A 22233-nucleotide genomic window follows, 5' to 3' on the forward strand; every position below is an offset into this window, starting at 1 on the left:
TTTTCCACTGAAATTACTGTGCTAATGAGAAACAATGTGCTGACGTTACCAGTTTGTGAGCAGGAGTATAATTTACTGCATCCAAAGCCATATTATCATATGTTTAATGTGCCTTTTGTCCAGCTGTCCTGGACAAAGGAAAAGCAGTGGGGGAACAAAAAAGCTCTCAAAAGGAAAATGACTTAATTTCTGAAGTGTCTGCTGTTATTCCCTCCCCAAAGCACCAACCATCACCATGCCAGCATGGATACAAACAAATACAAATCCTAACTCAGTCAGACAGATAAGAGAAAAATGTTGAATGTCTTTGTGCTGTTAGAGTGACAATACAGCTGAGATGATGAGCAGCAAAGGAGAGAGCTTGTGATAAGAAGCATCCTCATCAGTCAGTGTTATGAATCACTTTAACTGTTAGGTTTCCCCCTCCAAAATCTGGTAACATAATAATCACACATACCACTTATGGGACCTTGGTGACTGAATGCTTAGCTAAGAGAGTAGGACTACCCAGGTCTATAATTCATAGATGAAAACTAAATAAGGCAGGAAAAAATACTGATTTATGGCACTCTGTTTTAGTGCACTCACACTGTTTCAACTAAACATTTCTTGATGTTTTACATGGGGCACTTAATACACCAGGACACATTCCTATTACACAGCATGGTCCAATCCCTATGACATTCAACATACCTCATGGTCTTGCAGGTCTCGCTCTAAATGAAGTGCTTTTTTCAGAGCAGAAGCCACAAACTTCCTCCTTTTCCACAGGAAATTTTTCTCCTCCATACACAGATCAAAATCCAAGCGAACATCTAGGTTTCTTGAACTCAAACAAAGTTCAGAGTTAAAAACAATATGCATGGGTCACTTACAATTAATGTCTGGACCCCTGCTTACAAATTGCAAATTCTGCTTTTAGGCTTAGAAAACCTGCTGTTGCAGCCCCACAAAAGCACATCACAGACAGTGTAGACAAGGTAGTGAAAAGGCTGAGAAAGTGAAAAAGTTGTAAAATCTTGCAGAGAAAGAGAACAACCCAGAAATATTGTTTATTGCAACATTGATTTTCAAGAAGTGTCTAACATAAATACTGCAATCCATATACAAATACTATAAACAGTGGAATATTTAGGATTTGTTGCCTGAAGACCTCCAGGTTTTAGAAATACAAATACTCTGAATTCTTTACAAGTAAGGAAAATAAGGCATGAAACACATATCTTTCTAAACTTGCAGCTCCATAGATTTTGCAGCCAGAAAGGTTATTCCCCTCATCTGAACTGAATGCCTGCATAGTAGCGTGACAGGAAGTTTCACCCAGCCCAATTAACAATGTTCACCTTCTGGACATGCCAGAGGCATGGCATGCCATCCAGAGTGACCTGGACAAGCTGGAGAAGTGTACCCAGGTGAACCTCATAGGATTCAACAAGGCCAAGTGCAGGGTCCTGTACCTGAGCTGGGGCAACCAGAGATAGGAATACCAGCTGGGGGAAGACATGCTAGAGAGCAGCCCTGTGGAAAAAGACCTGGGGGTACTAGTGGATCAAAAGCTGGACATGAGCCACCAATGTGCAACTGCATCATGGGCTGCATCAAGAGAAGCGTGGCCAGCAGATCAAGAGAGGTGATTCTGCTCCTCTGCTCTGCCCTGCTGAGACCTCACCTGGAGTGCTGCATCCAGATCTGGAGCCCCCAACACAAGAAAGATGTGGACCTGTTGGAGTGTGTCCAAAAGAGGGCCACAAAAATGATCAGAGGGCTGGAGCACCTCTCTTATGATGTCAGGGTGAGGGAGTTCAGGTTGTTCAGCTTGAAGAAGGGAAGACTCTCAGGGGACCTTATAGTGACCTTCCAATACATGAAAGGGGCCTATAAGAAGGCTGGGGAAGACCTATTCACAATGGCATGTAATGAGAACAAGAGATAATGGTTTTAAGCTAGAAAAGGGTAGATTTAGGTTGGACATTAGGAAGAAGTTCTTTAATATGAGGGTGGTGGGTCACTGGAACAGGTTGCCTAGAGAGGTGGTGGAGGTCCCATCCCTGGAGACATTCAAGGTCAGGCTTGATAGGGCTCTGAGAAATTTGTTCTAGTTGGAGAGTCCCAAGATGTGCTTATTGTAGAGGGGATCGTCTAGATGACATTTATAGGTCCTTTTCAACCCCATACAGTCTATGATTCTGTGATTCTATAATTCTATGACATGGGTAACTAGCATGGGGTCAATAGGGGTAAACACAATCCTTAACTAAATACTTTCTCCCTTAGTTACAGAAAAAGATAAGAAGGCAAAAAAGTCAGGCAGCAACTTTTTTTTTTTTTCACAGTCACAGAACCCAAAGACATAATTTCTTACCAGTCATTTGATCTCACAAGTAAATTTATTGTTTCATCCTAGGAAGAAAAACACAATATAAGCACTGGAGATGATTTTATGTCCTCTTCTCTCCTTTCCTTTTTATCATCTTTGAAGCCCTTCAGTTTTTCCAAGAGCAGTGTTAGAACTACAAAGCCATAACAATAAAAATATCCATCCAATTTTTAAAGCTTCTCCAAGTCCACTTCATTTTCTTTAAATTTTTTTATACTAAAGATGCACAGGGTGATACACAGTAAAAACCAGCATCAGCTCTGCCAGCATGTTCTGCCTTGCCTCATCTTTTGCATTTGATCTGACCCACATTAGTTCCCCAGCTGCTCACATAAGTCCCTCTCCCAAACATTTGGCTGTGTTTTTTGCTTCTACCTGGTTCATATGAAAATGTACAAGTCCATATGCCTCTCTGTTTGGAATATAAGAGCACTAGCAGTTACAGAGCTAAACCCTTACTTGACAAGGATCTAGTTAACTCATGCCCATTGCTATTTGGTCCATAGATTCACATTTATTCTAAAAATTTGGTATCAATCACCTTTGCAACTTTTACTTTCTCGTTGAAGGGAAGTGAATCCAGAGGAATAGTGAGGGATGCATGGCAGTCTTTTTTCTCTTCACCTGAAGTACACTGAAAAATAAATTATAATGTAGAAAAATATTTAATGTATACATTACAGTAAACACTATCCCAAACATACTTTTTTCAAATGGGGTCACCATCCAGCAGCTTTCAAGTTGGCATCTAATATTTAAGTGTCTTGGGAGGTACAGTGCTCTTCCAGAGAATATGATCACAGAAAGTGGCTTTTTAATTAAAACTACAAATTCTTTCCATTTTCCTCAGCCAAGTATGGACCATGAGTTTACTGTACTCACTCAAGTTAACAATCACTTACTGAGCAGAAGGGAGACTGCTGCTCTGCTAGAGCCACACACAGCTCTGACGGGCTGTACTTGATGCAATGGAACTGCAGGGGCTCCACGGGACACTGGGAAGAGCCCAGTGACAGGGTCTGGCTCCCTTCGTAGGATCCCTTCACTGAAAATAAGAAGACTTTTTCTAAAAAAGAGATTAAAAAATACAAAGAAGTTAATTTCTATGATCTCAGAAATAGAACACCAACTGGTCATTCAGAAGTTGCCATTTTAAAATACAAAGTGTTCAACCATGCTTAAAAGCAGAGTCCCAGACTTCATTTATCCGAACAGGGAACACTACAGGAAGGAAGGAAAAGAAAAGAAAAGAAAAAAGAAAAAAGAAAAAGAAAAAAAAAAAAGAAAGAAAAAAGTGAGCATATAAAACAGCAGTAGCTGTTTTTAAAACTCAGGCATATAGGCAAATTGGGCAAAATGTAAATTATTGAGATAGAAATACACATTTGCTTCTATTTTGTAGTTCTAATAAGACTCATTACCACTCTAATAATTCACTATCATTTCAAAGTCCAGGTTTTATAGTTAGTTAGCACAGGCACACTATAATTGTTGGATATGCATATAATACTATATATACTCCTCCATATACTGAATATACTCCTGACCATCCAATTCCTGTGCTCTAATTATAAGAACAAAGTAGGGAAATAACCAGGTAAGAAAATTACAACAAATCTGTGAAATTTTCAGTTTATCATAAAATAAGATTTTTTTGTTTTGTTTAAGGTCTAACCTGAAGGTTCTTTCTTCATCTGCTTATTGTCCACCAGGACTTCCAAGCAGGAAATTTCACGAGACTGTAGAAGAGATTAATAATAAAAAAATGAAATATTTAACACATGCCCTAACTGAGTCACTTCTCTGCTACCTATCTCTGCTCACCTGAGTACCTGGGGTCTGGAAAACTGACCACCCTGTATTTTTGGGGCTGAAAAGAGAAGGACCTTGGCACTCTGAAGATGTTTCAGGTTTCAGTTGAAAGAAAAAGGGCTGTGGTTCTCTGGTCCATCCCTGGAGGCAGGGCTGGGAGTGGAAATAACTGGGGGCGGGGGGAGGGACGATGGGAGGGGAATTGGAGTGTACTGAGGCCTCCCAGTGGTAAACTGGTGGGCCAGTGAAATCATAGGGATTTTGGACAAGAAAGGGCTACCTCAACTAAATAGGGAGTTAGGGGCAGTTGAGAAAGTCATTTCCATGTCATGCTATGGAGTCAGGGAAAACTGGATGGCCACCAGAAGGTCCTAAGAGAAGTCCCCAGAAGGAATGCCACTGAGGCAGTAAAGCAAAAAAAGAGCACTTCAGGCGTTGTCATGAGGCTTGCTATCAGCTGGTAGTGGTGGACACGTCTCTGCCCACCCCCGAGGAGTCTTACTTAATGTGTTCTCCCACAGGGAGCAGCACAACAGGATGGCTGTCAGTGTCCAACCCCCCTTCTCCCTCCCCTTCTGCCCTGCCTGCAGCAAGGTGTTGGGGCACCTGCCAGATTCACCACTCCCATCACTAGCACAAAAATGAACAGCAGATAAATAATTTAGAATTACCACTAATACACCGTTAGTGACAAGCTTTTCAGGAGGGACTGGTCTGAAAGACAGGGGAAAAAAAATGCAATCAGAACTAGTATGACCTAAATATGTCCTTAACTGAACACCGAGGAATAACACTTCCCTTTAAGTTTTCCATGTCCAGTATAGTATTGAATTTGTCACTGATTTTTTATTTTGAAAGACATCTGAAATGCGGCTTCCTTATATTTTCAGTGATAATGGTAAACAATAGTAGCAACAAGCACAGTGGTTGTGTTTCTTATTATTCTTCTTCCTCTTTCAGCAAGTAATGGGATAAGCTAGTGTCCAGCATGATTTGTGGTAGATAAAGAACACAGTGTTTTAGCCAATATGCAACTAGCTTGATAAACACCAGCTGTTGCTGAGCATTTTAAACTATGTTACACTAAATGCTAGTAGCATGTGTTTGTTTCCTTTTGCCAAGTCCAGTTCTTCAGTCCTATATGGGGTTTACTTACATGCTTTCTGATGCAAACTCAACCTCCAGCACCTCTTGTGTCTGCAAAAGAAGAATTAATTGTAAGAATTTTCTTTCTCACTAGCTATGTTTTTCAATTATTATTCTCAAAACTGTCTAAAGCCCTGTTTTTTCTGGGTAACATTATCGGGAGACTGATACTGTTAGACAGCAGAGGGCATTCTCAGTTCTTCAGATCGAAAGGACTCCTATAACATGGACAATAGCTTGACCAGGCACCAAACAAGTTAATAGACTGCCTGCCAGTATCACTACAAAGATGAATAACAATATGTAAGCTATAAGAAAAGTCAGTGAAACAGCCTATCTATAAAATAATCTAAATCAGACATCCAGATCCCATGTGGAAATGATCATATATGCGATCAAGCGTGCAGAAGTAATGAGATAGCTACAGCAATTGGCCATCAATGGGTTTTAGCACATCAACATGGATCTTTACATTATTTTCAGGTATACTCAGAAGAATTACAGGGCAAGGTATCAGTTTTTAAGTGAATACTACAACATCTGTACCAGAGTATGCCCAAACTCACAATTGCTGGTCCCAGGAAAAGAAATTCTGACTGAGAAACTTTGTGTAAAGATGATGAAGTCTTTTGTCTCCATCAAAACCTATTTGAGGAACAGTGAAGAAAGAGAAACAAAGATAATTCTGGTGTCATAAATACCCTGTTAAGAGGGTTGAGGAGCTAATAAAAGCCTTCAGGATTATGTCCAAGGCCGGGAAGTAAACCTTGTCCACTTTGTTGAACAAGGTTTGGGAGGTATTTTACAGGACACATGAAATGCAAACCAATAAGAAATAAACTCTCCTACTTGCAATTGCTTTACAGTAAGCTATTTAGGAGGAAATACAAAAAAAATATTTCCTTTCTGTGGTTAAGGTAATTCCTCACCTTTGGATTTAGCTGAAAAACCAAATGAACATTTTCTCCGAGCTGAATTTTAGCAACATCGAAAAGGACAGTGAAGAGGAGGTCATCTTTAATTACTTCATTTTCATCATAGACTTTCAGCTCAAGAATATTCTGTGAACAGAGTTACATGATTAGAAGCTTCCCAATTTTGAGACCTTACAACGGCACAAGATGATGTGCTCAGCATGTTAAGAAAGACAGAGAAAGGGTGCAGAGAAGTGAGAGAGCATGCACTTTTTCATCCACACAGATCTGAAGAAGTATATTCTGAATCTAATATAACTGGGTTTGTTACTGATTTTCCCCTGCAGAGTAATTTAAATTACTAAGACTAGTAGAATTCTTGAATATGTAGCTCCCATACTGCAGAACATGTTTGACCTCTAATTCAGTTTGAGGTCACCACTTTTCCCTGAATTGTAGGAAACCATCTAGTGGTCAGGACATTATTGCTATTAGTGAAAAAAAAAAAAAAAATCCTTGGATATAAGCAGTGATTAAAAAACATTAAGAGCCATATAACTACTGAATGGTTGCATAATTATATCCTGTAAATTATTAAACAGATCACATGGAGATAATTAGCATGGAATCTACAGAAACTGATATGTTCCTGTTAAGTTGGTGACAAAATGCACAGAAAGCAGCAGAACAAAGGTCTATTTCCATCGGATTATATTCTACACCTCTCAGTCTCCTCTTCCTTCCTCCCATCACACAAACCTCCTCCTCTCCCTCCTCTGCCACCTGCCTGTTTGGACAGACTGGAGAGGAAACAATCCCTGCTGTGTCTGGTTGGTAGCCGCACTTGGGCTGGCTGAGAGGTGCCTCCCAGAGCGCTGATCAAATTAACATGAACAGCTCTTTTCTCAGCTGGAAAATAATTCAGGCCTCTCTCCATATATTCAGTAGCTCATTTTCGTGTAAATTACAGGGACCTCTTATCTCAGAGATTCCTAGCTACCCATCAGATTTAACTGAAACTTGCTAAGAGGTTCAATCCTTACTAAAGACACAGAGATAAGCACGTGGTCTCACACATAAACACAAGCAGAAAAAAGAGTAAGCATGTGAGCTGTGCTGCCTTAAAAGTTCATAATGAATTGCGGGAAAGTCTAAAGCTAAATCTGATAAGTGACTGAGTATACAAATATACTGAAAGGAATATAATCCAGAATCCAGCTATTCCATTTTGACATCCCTAGTTTCTGTAAGAAATAGGTGAGAGATGGCAAACTGTAGTGAATTTGAGCTCGCAGTTTGCTGGCAGAAGTCAGTCTGCTGCCCTTTAAGGCCATATACATAAATGCGTTATACTGTGCTTCAGACAGAAAAACAATTGGGGCTGACAAGGTCACCAGTGGGTTCCTGCCCACCATGCTTGCTAATAGACACATACAGAGAAGAGGCAGAGAGAAGCAGCTACAGCAAGTAGGTTTATAGGTGAGCCATAAATAGCCTGTAAAGGATTAGGGAAGGTGATGGAGAGGATACACTTAAAAGCAATAGTTTGCAGTTTGCAGAAGGAAGGTTTGCACTGAAGAGCAGGTCAGTTTTCCTAGCTGTGGTACTCATTTGGCTAAAATGGCTGATTATTTTTTTAGTGGCAAACTGGCTTGAAGTCCCCCAATTACTCCCAGCTAGTCAGGGACAACGTGCAAAGGCTGCTTGGTGGCTAAGGGGCATATCCAGCTGCACTGCTGCGATGTTGTATGGGAAGCAGCCAGGGCCCTCTGGGGCAGTTTGCCATTTCCATCTGCACCTGACAGAGGACATGAGGGCAGCATGGCTGGGGGCCAGGCACCCAGCAGAGCTGGCCCTTGGCAGGGCTGCATGCCACCATGCACCGAGGTCCTCCTGCAGCCAGGGCAACGCTGCCCGCAGCACCAGCCTGGGAAGACCTTGCTTGGCAACTGTGCTTTATCAGACATTCATCAAGACAGACGCCTGCTCTATTGTCCCGTTCTTGATGGGAACCAGCCCAACATACCCAAACAAGTTTTTCTGCTCGTAGATTTTACTGAGCTCTGGCTCCCATGATTTAGCAAGATTAAAACCTCTGCTATACATGAGACAGGCGAGGAGAAAATAAACAGACCAGGATACTCTGGCTCTGCTCAGAGAGTGAGTAGAGTGGTTGCAGTGTATGCAGACAAACCTATGAGAGCCTTAAGTTATCCTTTTGAGCACAGACAGTGGAGAGGCAGCAGTGACAGACGTCAGAGCACTTTGGTTGTCCCAGATCCCCAGGACGTATTTTGTGCAGCCCACGCTGAAGCTACAGTGGCCACTGCCACACTGCCACTGCCACACACTCGTAATTATTGAGGCTAATCCCACGTCCTGTCTCCTGCTGGAAACTTACTGCAAAGTGAATGTAAAATCTTCGAAATTCTACTCCATGAAGGACTAGTTCAAGCAGCGTCCTGTGGCCAAGATACAGTTATGTGTGATATAGCAATTTTGAAAGATCTGTCAGCCACAAATCATGAAAAGGAGCAGGTGTTCTGCTGCAAGAGTTGATGAACAATGGGTGTTTGTTTCCATGCTGTAATGTTTGTACCTTGCCTTTTGCCTCCCTGCTAAACCTGCAGGGCTCAGTGAAATTATACCGCACTGGTATTTTAAAAGAAGTCGGATTATTTTTAGATCTGCAGGGAAAGCATTGGACATAGGCCACAGAACAGCACATATTAAAGCTGAAAGCTATTCCAAAGAGAACCAGCACCACCCAGCTCTGTGGAACTGCTCTGTTTGAGGAGTTTATTGATGTTCAAGAGTTGTGAAGAGGGGTTTGATTACCCCAGGTGTAAAGTCAACTTGTCTTACTTGGTCTCTCACATATCTTTGTGGATTCCTGGACTCTGATGTTGATGTGGCCTTTTGGAGGGGGTGGACACTGGGACTTGCAAAACTTCTTAATCTCTAACGTTTATTATCATGGCTCAACTGGTTCTTTTGCAAACATTAACGTGTTGTTTTGTAGGCCTCTTTTTTCTAATTACAGGCAGTTCCAAAGAAACAAAAAGTAGAGCACTCCACTACTCAGCTCATAAATGTCTTTTATCTTTTATGCTGTTCAATGTACTCTGAAATTATCACATTTACTTCAAGCAGTGATTAAAAAAAAAAAAAGGTGAAAAGTGCCAGAACATTATATGAATAGTTGTGAAATATCTTGTTTAACTTTTATACACCAGAAAATAAAATCTAGTTGTGCTGCTGCATGCTACTCCACATCTCCCTACCTACATCCTTGTAGCCCCTCCCACATATTAGTTTTTGTAGTACCCACCATACCAATCACAAAATGAGATCTCCACCCCCCCAAAAAAAACCCCAAAAATTGAAAGCACTCTGCATCTTACTTTTACTTGGGTCTGGATCCTGAAGCGAAATGTTTCATTCCATACTGGATCTTTGCAGTTCTTGATGGTTTTGGTCCGAACAGTCTCAGGCGAAGCAGTGGGCAAGGACAGGTTTACATAGCAATCAGTTTGGCTAACTGTATTTGAAAAGATACATTGTAACTAACAAATTACTATAAACATCCCAGAGCATAGAAATTAATGTTCTATATCTCTAAGAGCATAGCCTTAGAATTATTTAGACAGCAAGCTGCAAGAAAAAAAGGAGATATTGTTTCTATTGTTTTTCTTACAGGTCCTTATTCAATAGCACCCACTACTATTTGTTTCCTTCCATGGATGGGAGCTCCAGTAATTAATAGAAATTGAAAGAACTACTACAATAAAGAGAAGTGGTAAGAAAAAATATGAAGAGCTATTTTTACTCAACAAAACCAATTACTGTTATGTCGCCTGTTTGTTGTTGTTGATCAACAGATTTCTGTGCTGGAAAATGAAAAGGTTTACATTATAAAAGAACCTTTTTGAAACATAAAACACTTACTTAACTTCTCGGGCATTTAGACAAGGGGCTAACTTTGTCCTTTGCTCTTGAGAGCAGAACAGAAGAGCTGAAGAGGGTGTGAAAGATCTTCCCTCTCTGATCTGCTGCCCCCCTGTAGCTGTAGACCAGCCTGTGTAACAAGGGAGCAGACTGTCTTTCCCAACATGTGATCACACCCCTTCACCATCAACAAATTTACAAAAATAGCAATGCACTTACATCTTACTGATTTAAACTCTGAGCCTTGGTAGTGAACAAACCCCTAGTTCCTTAGAAAGGTGCTGGCTTAATGTGTTTGAGCACAAGGTCGCACAGTTAGATACAAGCATGGCATTAAACCTACATAATACACAAAGGCTGCTTTGGGGTGGGCTTCCAAGGAACTGATCCCAGCCCCAAGCTGAGGCAAACACCCTCCTGGCCGGGCGGGCTCAGCCACACTGAGCACTGCCACACAGTGTGCAACTTCATCTTGGGGGTTGCTGGAGTTTTCAGGTGAGAGACAGGTTGAGTATTTGTATATCTGTGCAACTAGCCTTCCTTCTGTGTACTGACTCGGTGTGTGTAGGGTGAGTGGTGGCCAGGATTCTCCTTGATACTTCTAGGAAGATGATGCAGGTGTTAAGCATCGACTCCGAAGCTCATGAAAGAGCAGATGTCTGGTGAACCTCTGGTAATAAACTGAGACCCTGAAAATAACAGTGTAGAGTAGTGGAACTCGCTCTCTCTGTACTGATGTTCACCCTTTCCAGCACTCCCGTTAGGAGCAAATCTACTGTCCTTCATTTCTGCACACTGTTTGCATTTACCTTTAAACAACAGATTTTTTTCTTTAATCTGCTGCATAACTGCAGCTGTCTCTAATGTCTCCAACTCTAAGAACTTGTTTAGTAGCCACAGTTACAGTTCTAATTGGGGTGCAATAACAGATAGTTTGGTACTGTGGGTTACATGCTGAGAGGCAGCATGACTAAGTAGGTAACCTGCTGGAAAAGGTCTCATGACATGTTGGCTCTCATCCCAGCTCTGCTCTAGCCTGCTAAGTCACTGTGGGCAATTCCATTAAATTCATCTTGCTTCTCTACCTGCATTGCTCCATCAATAAAGCAGTGATAATGATCCTTTCCTCTTTCATAATCTGCTTTGAGATCCCATGATTAAAAGCATTATATAAAATATTTCCATATGACCCATGAGAGTACCTAATCAGTAATTATGTTACTTTTTCTCTCCAAGTCTCTTGGTTCTCATTCCACATTTTTTGTAAACTTGTGTTGTGACCCATGTAGCAATGAATATGTATCACTTAAAACAATTTTTGCAATCAGGTTATGCATTATTTATCTTCTGAGACTTCTGATACAGTCTGAACATGAAATATCTCCCAGTTTTTCAGCCTGCATGTGATAGTTCCTCCCATAGTGTCCATAGCACGGAAGAAATTACTTTAACACTTTAAAATGTGGATATATAAAATTTTTGTAAGTAATATTCAGATTTTTTAGACTTATTGCTGCAATTTTAAAATGCAGAATATGTGTAATTTTTTTTAAAAAAAACAGTTTATTGGTTGAGGAGGTTGTAGAATAATTTCTTTAGCTCTCTCTCCTACAATACTTTCTACAACTGTTCCATTGATTTTTAATAACTGAAAAAGAGAATATAAACTTTACCTAGTGCCAGAGAAGCAGGTAAGAGGGAGAATTTGTTTCATCAGCAACTGTATCTGTCAGTTACAGACTAGACACCGATCCATGTGTTATAGAGTATTCGTTCAGTTGTATCTCTTTGTTGTACACAGTAGCTAAGAACCCTGGTTTAGAAGACAAGTGTTCAATATTTTCCGGGTATAATAGAAGCCAGCTCTAAACTTGTGATTCACAATCTTGTATCTAGATACAGTTGTGGCAGGATCTCTGTTCAGTCCTTCATCCTCTCTGAACACAACAGACCTGTAGCCAATTTAAGAAGATAGTCCTGTCTTTAGCCAGGCTGCTCACCTTTAATAAGAGCAAAAACAAAGTTCCACAACCTGATCATCCACACACCAGCTCAGTTAGTAACCAGTGAGGCCTCCATCTCAACATAGCCCAAGATAAGAATGCAGATAGACACAAAGATGTTTAAATCTGAAAACAAGCAATTGCAGCCAGGCCACAGCATGAAGAATAACAAATTATGCTCCAGAACTATAATGTTGCAGGATAGCTTATCTGGTAGCTATATACAACACAGATCTAGATAAGTTTTGGATCAAATCCCAAACACAATATTAAGTATAAGTGCAGGTGATGAGATTTATCCCTGAGATCTATTTGCGTGCACTCCCAGCCCTGTACAGGAACAAGTAGATGACCAGTGTCTCCTGCATTCCAGCTCTCTTCCACTCTTTTGCTCCCTCCACCATAAAAAGCTTTAATTATGACCAGCTATTATAATTAAGCATGTCCAGATTGAACAGGGTTGACACAGACAGCCTGGCATATGAGAAAAAGCTGTAAGAATTGAGTTTGCTAATTCAAAATCAACAACAACAAACACTGACAAAGAACATGGTAATAATTCTGTAATGTCCAAATGACTGAGAGAGGAAAATGATCAGTGACCCTACCTGGCCAGAGGGAAATAAACAAGGACAAGTATTAGGAAAACTCTTCCACCTCTGGAACAGTTAGCTGTAGTGAGAGAGATTTTATAAATTCTCTAGGTAACTCATTTCAGGGGGTATTTGTACCACGATATGTATCAGAGTGACAGACAAGGTAAACTTGATCCTTCCTCAGGAGAAGAACCCAATGAACCTACAAAGGTGTCATATGGAATTGCTGCCACATTATGCCCATGTTTATGCTGGAAGGCAATAAACAGGATAATCATGTCACATCAATTATATTACATGGAAACCAACTAACTGGTCTTCCTGTCAGCCAGGGAAGGAAGTGATAGGACATCCTTATGCTGTACACTAGCCCAAGAAATCAATTTCCAGATATCTGGATGCTGCCTATAAAAAAACTGCAAACCTCCTTCTTGGACATATATGAAGTAAGACTGAAAAATCATTCAAAAACATACATAGTCCATGTAACAAGTTTAAGTCCATAACTAGAGCCTCTTTGTACCACCCAGATGTAACTGTCAAATGGAAGCAATACAAAAAGCAACACAATATAACACAGAGAATCCCACAGAGAGCTGTACTACAGCTTCTCCCCTCCACTCCACCTCGGAGCAACAGGGAATAGATTATTTTACCTGCTATTTCGGGTACATGTAGCTGTTCTGGCAAGATCTGTACAAGCACAGGTATCATTAGATCACCCTTACATATGCTGTCTTTTAGCAAAGTGGAACTACAAATCATGTCTTTCCATAGGCATACCCATTTTTAGACTTTTCATAACCAGTGACATTATTTCACTGTTCCCACTCTCTGGGTATCAGTCAGTAGGAAGCAAAAAGTTGTACATTTTCGGACAAGAGGTATTATGAAGCAGTCAGACTTCCTTCATTCCACTTCAGACCCTCTTGCAGTGATTTAACAATCTCACATCTATGACACAAAAATATTTTTAGTAAGCTATTTCATTTTCATTTCAAAATAATCTAGTGGAAAATTAGGCCTGGGTCAGACATGGACACTGTTGGTGCAGACACAGTGGTTTGTTAGAACTGCTGGGTATCTAAAGAAACCATCAGAGGGTAACAGCATGGAAGCAGACTTGAAAACAGGCTGCAAGCAGTACACAGAAGTGCCTCAGATTTCAAAGAAAATAGGATTGGGAACAAAATCAATACCAGAAGCAGCTGAACGAACGAATCAACATTTGCAAATTTTCTTTCTTCAGAAAGTGTTCCCAAGACTGTTATTCATTCACTAAGGGAATAGAAATTTAGATTTTCAAATTGAGACTTAGAGTTTTGAAATCAAAACTCCTCTACTCAATAAATAAACTCTATGCACAGATGCTTCTCTTTTTTTTTTTTTTTTCAAGTAAAATTTTATACTGAGTGGGAAGGTACCAAAAAGCTGTAGCTCAGTGTGATGGTGAGAGCAAGAAGAGCTTACCAATGTGAGGTGTTCCTCTTTTGTTGGGTTTGTTGTATTTCAAAACCAGAAAATATTTGCAAACATGATGAGTGAGGTTAAAGATACCCTACAGACTCACTCACAGGAAGCAGCTAGCATTGACAATCCACAGGACTTTACTGTAGATTCTGTACAAGCTAAAAACATAGATACCTGTAGATGTTCTTTGGGCTTATGGTGAGGATCAAAGAGTTATGCTTAAGGAAACAGCAGAGGAATAACAAGACACATCATTATAACTAAGTAACAGAAGCAGGTGGTTTTGCAGCAGTCAATATGAAGGTAATCGATGTTGATGAGCTAATTTGATAAGAAAAATTCCATAACATAACAACTCACTGGAAGCAAGACTGTTTACATCACAATGTAAATGGGTCTTCTGGTGCATGAGAATTCAACTCACAGTCTGTAAATGTCAGTAACAGTTTTGTGAACTAAATTTTGGACCTACAGGGCATAACAGACAGGTGAAGATTAGTTTGATTGTTTTGGTTTATAAATTAAAGAAAGAGCCTGGATTAAAAGCTTGCAATTGCAGCAATGGTTCATCCTGACATAAATACTACAATATGGATGCATTGCCAGCATGTGCTTTGCTTTTGGCAGCTATGTCTTCACATTTTATATGTCTTTTTAACAAAGATGTCACCATCAGTTTCTTTCACATCAAAGTAAGCCACAAATAAACACACAGCCTCCAGACTGCCTTTGGTCACCAGCCTGTAACTAATCCTATTTTCACAGTGATATTAAATGAGCTCATATTCTGGCTGGAGTCCTCCAGGACTCACAAATGATCTGGCAGTCTACAGCAACTTCCCTGAGAGTAAGAATGAATGGAAGCATTAAGAATAAATATATCTGAGTTACATGGAACATTTATACCCAAGACCCCTTTTATCTAGCTTTTGATTTTGAACTGAAAGGAAAATCTTTTAAAAACAGTGGTCAAGACTGGTCCTGAACAAATAGAAAAAGATTAATACCTTTGCCAGGCCAAACCAAATTCTAACGTCAATACAGAGATGGCAAATTATTAGCAGAACACAATGCAAGATCCAGCACCAACAGTTGTGAGAGAATCTTTCTTTTAACCTGCACCACCTACTACTGCAGCACTACTTTTTTTGGCTCCTGCTGAAGATACAATCATACTAAATATGTCAGAGGGAAGCTATACTCTTATGTGGAAATTCTCATGTGTCTTTTCAGCCACACAAGCTATCACAGCTGTGTTAAATCTAGGTGTTCAACTTGGCCTCCTACATAATAGCAAATGACGTTAGGCTTCTTGGTCCTTATCTACAAGGCAATCAATGTCCTCAGATTAGCAAAAAGGTTGCCTGAAGCTCTTCTCTGGACACCACTGATGATAAAAGTCCTCAAACTCTGTGAATCTCACCTGTGGGCAATGCTTTCTCTGGTACTGCTCTGAGTCTTTAGAGTAAACCTCCACAAACCTCCACAGGAACTAAGACATACTACAGGCCTTATCACATTGTGCTTTTAGTGTACAGCTCACCTCAGCAGCATGCTTCAGCTCAGCTAGACAAGTGTGTGAAAGAGCACTGAGAGAGCACAGATGCATAAAACAGCACAGTTCTCTGCTCAGAGGGAATGGGAAAGAGTGAATCACTGTTTACAGATATCAGTAACACTGCTTAATGCATAGCTGGATGAACTGCAGGTACTGCTGTCTTGATGAAACCAGAACCACTAGGACAGAACTAGAACAAGATTCTGAGGTTCTTCAATAGTGCATAAGAAAAATCTTTTGGAAATCACAATAAAATACCAAAGATGAGAAGTTGTGCCTTCTTCCCCTCATCAAAGGAATGTCTCAAAATTCCTGAAGGAAGTCCTGCAACAAGTGAACATCTGTATCAACCTTCATAATCTTTATTAACTTCTTTAACTGTCCCACACAAGAATTAATACTACTGTAAACACAGATCTGCTGATATTCAATCTGTGGTTACTCTTCAGTGTCAAGAAAAGTATCCTTTGGTCTTACACTTAATAAATTGTTGTGCAATACTAAGCAGGATATAGAGTAAAATACGGTCCTTATTGAGGATGATGAAAAATGCCAAGGTATGGTAACTTTTAAGATGTGGGAGACTGTAAGCGTTGGAAAAGGCAACTCTTAGCTTAGTTTTCTATGTGGTGAGAAGGTGTTACACAGCTCAGCTCAAGTAAATTTGCAAATATAGAAAGCCTATTCAGAAATCAATGCACATATTTGATCATCATTATCTGTTGACAACTGCTGAACTTGCTTGTGTATGTTTGCAAGAAGCTGCATGCTAGTCTTGTCATGTGCTATTTGTTAGCATAGCACTTCAGGAAAGTCTCCCAGCTCTTCCAGATATATCCATCCAGGTCTGCTGGAACTTTCAGAGTGCAAACTAGAAAGTCATGTCCCAAATAGAGTCTGCCACTGCCTTTTAATTCTGCAAGTCAAATGGCAGAGGAGGAGTGAAGGGTCATGAATTGCTTCATGGACCTGTTTCCTCTTATATCACTGTGTGGTTTTAGATTGCTGCCATCATCATCTACTCATTCCAGCCTCCCTTCTCCACCCAAGCTTTTCCCTTGTTCATTTCCATTGCCTCCACCCTTTACAAACCTGTTTTAAAACAGGTTTTGATATTTTAAAATATTATAAAACATATTAAAACCTGTTTCAACCATGTCTTATCTAGCAGCTTCCTCTAAACAAGAGAACACTGAAGTCTCCTAGGAAAACATAGTATAATCACAAAAGGCTTTAAAGATCATCCATGTTTGGTGAAGGACATCAGCTGCAATACCACCCCTGCTGGTATTAGAGCATGGTAGCTCCTCTCACCTTTGCCTTTGAGACAAAGATGAGCCTAACATCTGTCTAAGGCCATTGACTCCTTTCACCAGTCCTTCAGCCACTAATCAGTTCATCCTCCTTATGCCCCTGCGAGGCTCCTAATGCCCTTGCTGCAGCCCTTGCTTTAGAAATGAGGAACTAATCTTTGAAAAAACTCATTTTCTCCAAGGTTACATGAAGAGTCTGGAGTAAGTAATGGGGGAGCATCATACACAATACCTTTAACCCCAGAAGAGCTTCTGTTCTTGCACACAGAAGTACACAGAAGCCAGTGTGGCTGCAAGAAGATGCATGAATACCTACATACAGTCCATTGATACTGAGCAATAGAGATGCAATTATTTCCACACCTGTAAGGCGGTGCCCTGACCAAGATCCCTAAACAAATAAAATATTAATGAGCTCCTTGATTATAGATAGCATTGTCCTTTTTAGTGGCAGCTTATGCTGCTATGAATGCACAGTGCAGTGCAGGCTTTTCATCTCCACACCTTTTGCCATGTATACAATACAATGTAATTGTATACGGTTCGGTATACATTCCATACAATACACTCCATCTTGGCATTTCTACCAACAATACATTAAAAACTTGAGAAAGGGAAAAACCTGGAAAAGAATCCCTTAGACTGGAGAACACAAAATGGGTGATCTGAAGGAAACTAGGTTTTTGTGTGTATGTAGACAGTAGCAATGAACTGAGGAAGGGTGGGAGCAGAGTTAGATAACACAAGTGGATAAAACCAAACAGCAGATTGAATGGAAAGGAGCAGAGGCTGTTAACAACTGCAACTGTGAAGCTGATTCACATCATATTCATTGAAATTATTTGTTAATTTGTTATTAATATTATTAACTGTGATTATGACTTTGTTAATATAAACATCTGTCAGGACCAAGGCTCAATTTTCACAGCAGTTCTGCTGTTAGATCTTGACGGTGTTCTAATCACTTTACAATTACAGTAAGAAAAGCCCTGCTTCAGGATATGACATCACAGGGAGGAGCTTCTGGTGATTAACAGTTGCTTTCATACCTGTTTGTTTCAGTTACTTAACCACTTAGGAAATCCTTGTTTACAGGCTGTGTTGCAACTTGGCAGCTACCCATGTAAGCACTTCTTTGTCTTTGTTCAGATTCCTATGGCCAAACATTTGTCCTGGGCTGCTTTTAGGATTTCTCTCCATTAATGCAAACACATCCTCTCTGAGCAGCCAGCAGCATCACGAACTCAAATGAGATGCCCTGCAAAGACATTAGTGCTCTTTTTCAAGAGACCAAGTCCCAGGCCAGTGTGCCACCAGTGCTGGCCAGCCCAGGCAGCTGCCTGCTGGTGCTGCCCATGCCACCTGCCTGCTCCCTTTGCACTAAGGTGGCTGCTGCCCCTCACACCGCTGGTGCAGCCAGAGATAAAGGTGAGAAGAAGTACACGCAGCATGTTGCCTGCACATCTTCTTCAGTCAATCCTTTCCACACACAATAGTTTGCTTTGAAGAACATGACAATGAAAGGGAACTCATTAGGATGATGATGGTACAAAGGATTTTGGTGATATAAGGAAAAAAGCTTGTAATACCACTTTCCAGCTTTCAAAATCAATGGACAGTGGAAGTACTTGGAGTTTGCTAGGAAATTACACAGCAGCAAGGCTCAGTTTTAACAAGACCCAGATTTAACACTATAGAGAAACTTAAAGATGAGCTTAAGGCTTTTTCTAATAAGAACGGTGATTGAATTTGTCATAATAAATAAATAAATACATACATACATACATAAATAAATAAATAAAATAAAATAAAATTTTTTTTAAAAAAGTGAAAAAAAAAAGCAGCTGTAGACCATTCCAGGAAAAGCTTTCTGGAGCCTTCGACTTTGCTAAATACAAACTAGGGCAAGACAATATTTTCAAATACTTTTTTGTTATCTCCTAAATCAAATTTTTCTGCAAAATACATGTATGTAAACTATGGTATTTTATATTTCACCCATATCCTAGGAACCAAACAGGTTTCTCTCTCATAGGTGTCAGCTTGCAGCATGGAAAATACATATCTTTCCTCCTGGAAGACTGGTGAACTCTGCTACAGCTAAAAGGGCTGAGGTAAACCAGATTTGCCAGCTGTGTGAGGCAGCCCATGCTCTGCTGTAACTGCAGTGGCAGCCTCTGGGAAGAGGGAGCAGTGGGTGTGCTCCAGTGGGATCATACACAAGAAGACAGGTATAGGCAGACACACTGAAAACAAGATCTACTCTGGGGAATTTACACAGCATGCATCTTGTTCTCATTATAATCGGCATACAGGGGGTGAAATGCAAAGATACTTGGTTAGCAGACAAGTCTCTCCAGAAAGAAACTCTCCCATGGTGGAATATAGTGGAAATGCAGAGCCCTTCAGATAGGTGGATTCAAGAAGCCTTTGACGGCTTCTATGAAGAAATTGGATCACAACGACCCCATGCAACACTACAGGTTTGGAGAAGACTGTCTGGAAAGCTGCCCAGAGAGAAAGGACCCCGGGGTGCTCGTTGACAGCCAGCTGAATATGAGCCAGCAGTGTGCCCAGGTGGCCAAGAAGGCCAACAGCATCCTGGCCTGCATCAGGAGCAGCATGGCCAGCAAAAGTAGGGAAGTGATTGTCCCGCTGTACTCGGCACTGATGAGGCCACAGCACGAACACTGTGGTTTGGGCCCCTTACTACAAGCAGGACATTAAGGTGCTGGAGTGAGTCCAGAAAAGGGCAATAAAGCTGATGAAGGGGCTGGAGAACAAGTCTTACGAGGATCATCTCAGGGAACTTGGGTTGTTTAGTGTGGAGAAAGGAAACACAGGAGAGACCTTATGGCTCCTCACAACCACCTGACAGGAGGTTGTAGCCAGGTGGGAGTTGGTCTCTTCTCTCAAGTAGCAAGTGACAGGACAAAAGGAAATGGCTTCAAGTTGTGCAAGGAGAGGTTTAGATTGGATATTAGGAAAAATTTCTTCACTGAAAGGGCTGTCAAACATTGGAACAGGCTACCCAGGGAAGTCATAGAGTCACCATCCATGGAGGTATTTAAAAGACCTGTAGATGTGCTTAGGAACATGGTTTAGTGGTGAACTTGGCAGCATTAGGTTAATGGTTGGACTCAATGATCTGAAAGGTCTTTTCCAACCAAAATTATTCCATGATTCCAGATATGTGGGGAGACTTGAAGATGATAGGGATGCCCTCTTCCAGTGATCTTGGCTGGTAGACCAGCCCTTGGAAAACAAGAGGTTTGCAACAAGCAGTCCTTTCCTACATGTATGAAGCCTTCTGAAAGTCAATCTCTACTACATCAGCTGACAGGAAAAGTAAGGGAAGGTGATGGGAAGTCTCTGGATGGCAGAACAAAAATTCACAGCCTTTCAGCAGTGGAGGCAAAACTGATTTTTGCCACAACAAGGATGAGGAATTTAGATTGCAGCAAAAGTTTTTATTACATGGAAACCAAAGGCTGAACAAAGACTGTTTTTGATGCATAGAGCTTATGTAGGTTCAAGAACAGACTGGAGATGTTGCTGCATTCATAGAAAAACTGTATACATCCTGTGAAGTTACCGACTCTGAAGTGTTCAGAGGCTAGGACAGCACATTGTGCAGATCTCACTAGATTATTTTACTCTACTCATACTCCTCCACAGGCACCTGCCTCTGGCCACTCTCAAACATAGGCTGGGAAAGACATTTGGTGTGATCCAGCACAGATTTTCTTGTGAACCTGTGCACTGCAATGTGGGTGCAGGTACATGGAGATCCCAGGCACCTTGGCTTGTGACTGTTGCTCCTGATGCTGCCAATGGTACCCTATTTTACTGCTGCCTTAACATAGCCCTGTTGGATGGTCACTGTTCAGACTATGGGAAATTAAACACTCCTTTCCAAAATCTCCACATATGATCGTATACAATTGCAGAAAAACAGCACCATCCAGGCAGAGAATCCAGGTTTTGCAGAAATGGTAGATGCATTTATGAAGGTTTGTGACAGCCACAAAGCTTTTGCAGGTTTAAAGCAAGAGACATCTGCAGTCCTGCAGTTGTTAATGATAAGTTTTCTGTGGTTTTCAGAGAAAAATACAAAGGGAAGTTGTCTTTGTGTAAGAGCTAACCCTAACCAATACACAGAAAAGGACCCACTTGAAATGGACCACCTTTACTCAAGTAGGTACTTCTGGTGCCCATGCAAGGCAAAGAAGAGAAAAAAGAAATATCCATAACTATTTTATTAGCATATAGACATTCCCAAAGAATAACATCCTAAAACTGGGCCTGGTGTTTTCCTGCAACACTGAAAAAGAGCATCTGGGTTCCTGTCCAGTAAAACACAGCAGTAGCCTCCAAGTGCAAAGCATTTTAGGTATGGTAATTAAATGCAAGCAGTACTTTTAAATCAAGAGTCAGATCTCTGAGCCACAGTCCTCATGAACCACAGATTTCTTGAGGGAGTGAGGGAAAAGCATGTGTCAGTGTTTGTCCTACCCCAGAAACATCTATTATAGCCCAGTCCTGGGGACATACTGTTGATCGAGATGAAATTTTGGACTGGTCTAGTATCACTAGTGTTAAAACTTTTGACAGGGAAAACATAGCCAAAATCAAATATGCCCTAAAATTGCAACAGCTGTGTCTTGGGAATGATAGGTACTTCTCAGATTGTAGTTGCCTGATAACCTACATAATGTAGGAGCAAACATTTCTGGTTCATGAGTCAGCCTTATTCCTATCAGATTTCAACAAACATTAGTAGCCTAATTCTTGTCATTATGCTCACACTACCTACAAATACATCCTTTTGTCTAACACAAAGGGAAATGGTCCGGAGATCATTATTATAGATGATTGCCACAGCTATCCTACAATAAGAAAACAAGTCCCATATTACATGACATGTGCAAGATCTGAGGAGGCATGGACACTGTGGGTTGGGGGTAGCAGACCCTCTGTGCTAGGACACTTCAGCTGTGCAGTGTCACAGCTAAAGAAAAATGGTCTAATCAGACTCTTACTCTAATAAAACGCAGTTGGCTCCTTGCAGTTTAAATTATTTCTGTGACATCTTC

General features: G+C 40.7%; 1 protein-coding gene across 1 annotated transcript in view; it reads right to left on the reverse strand.

The window, feature by feature from the left end:
• LOC127385288 (cytosolic phospholipase A2 epsilon-like) overlaps nucleotides 1-22233 on the reverse strand; it is a 35860-nt gene that overhangs the window by 9243 nt on the left and 4384 nt on the right. The window contains exons 3-11 of the mRNA XM_051620932.1: nucleotides 9654-9790; nucleotides 6265-6396; nucleotides 5346-5386; nucleotides 4861-4903; nucleotides 4053-4116; nucleotides 3280-3443; nucleotides 2919-3011; nucleotides 2363-2400; nucleotides 694-829 (exon numbers count right to left, since the gene is read on the reverse strand). Coding sequence (XP_051476892.1) covers nucleotides 694-829; nucleotides 2363-2400; nucleotides 2919-3011; nucleotides 3280-3443; nucleotides 4053-4116; nucleotides 4861-4903; nucleotides 5346-5386; nucleotides 6265-6396; nucleotides 9654-9790 — 848 coding nt within the window. The remainder of the gene's footprint in view (nucleotides 1-693; nucleotides 830-2362; nucleotides 2401-2918; nucleotides 3012-3279; nucleotides 3444-4052; nucleotides 4117-4860; nucleotides 4904-5345; nucleotides 5387-6264; nucleotides 6397-9653; nucleotides 9791-22233) is intronic.

Source organism: Apus apus, chromosome 5 (assembly GCF_020740795.1).
Source record: "Apus apus isolate bApuApu2 chromosome 5, bApuApu2.pri.cur, whole genome shotgun sequence".
Taxonomy (NCBI): Eukaryota; Metazoa; Chordata; class Aves; order Apodiformes; family Apodidae; genus Apus; species Apus apus.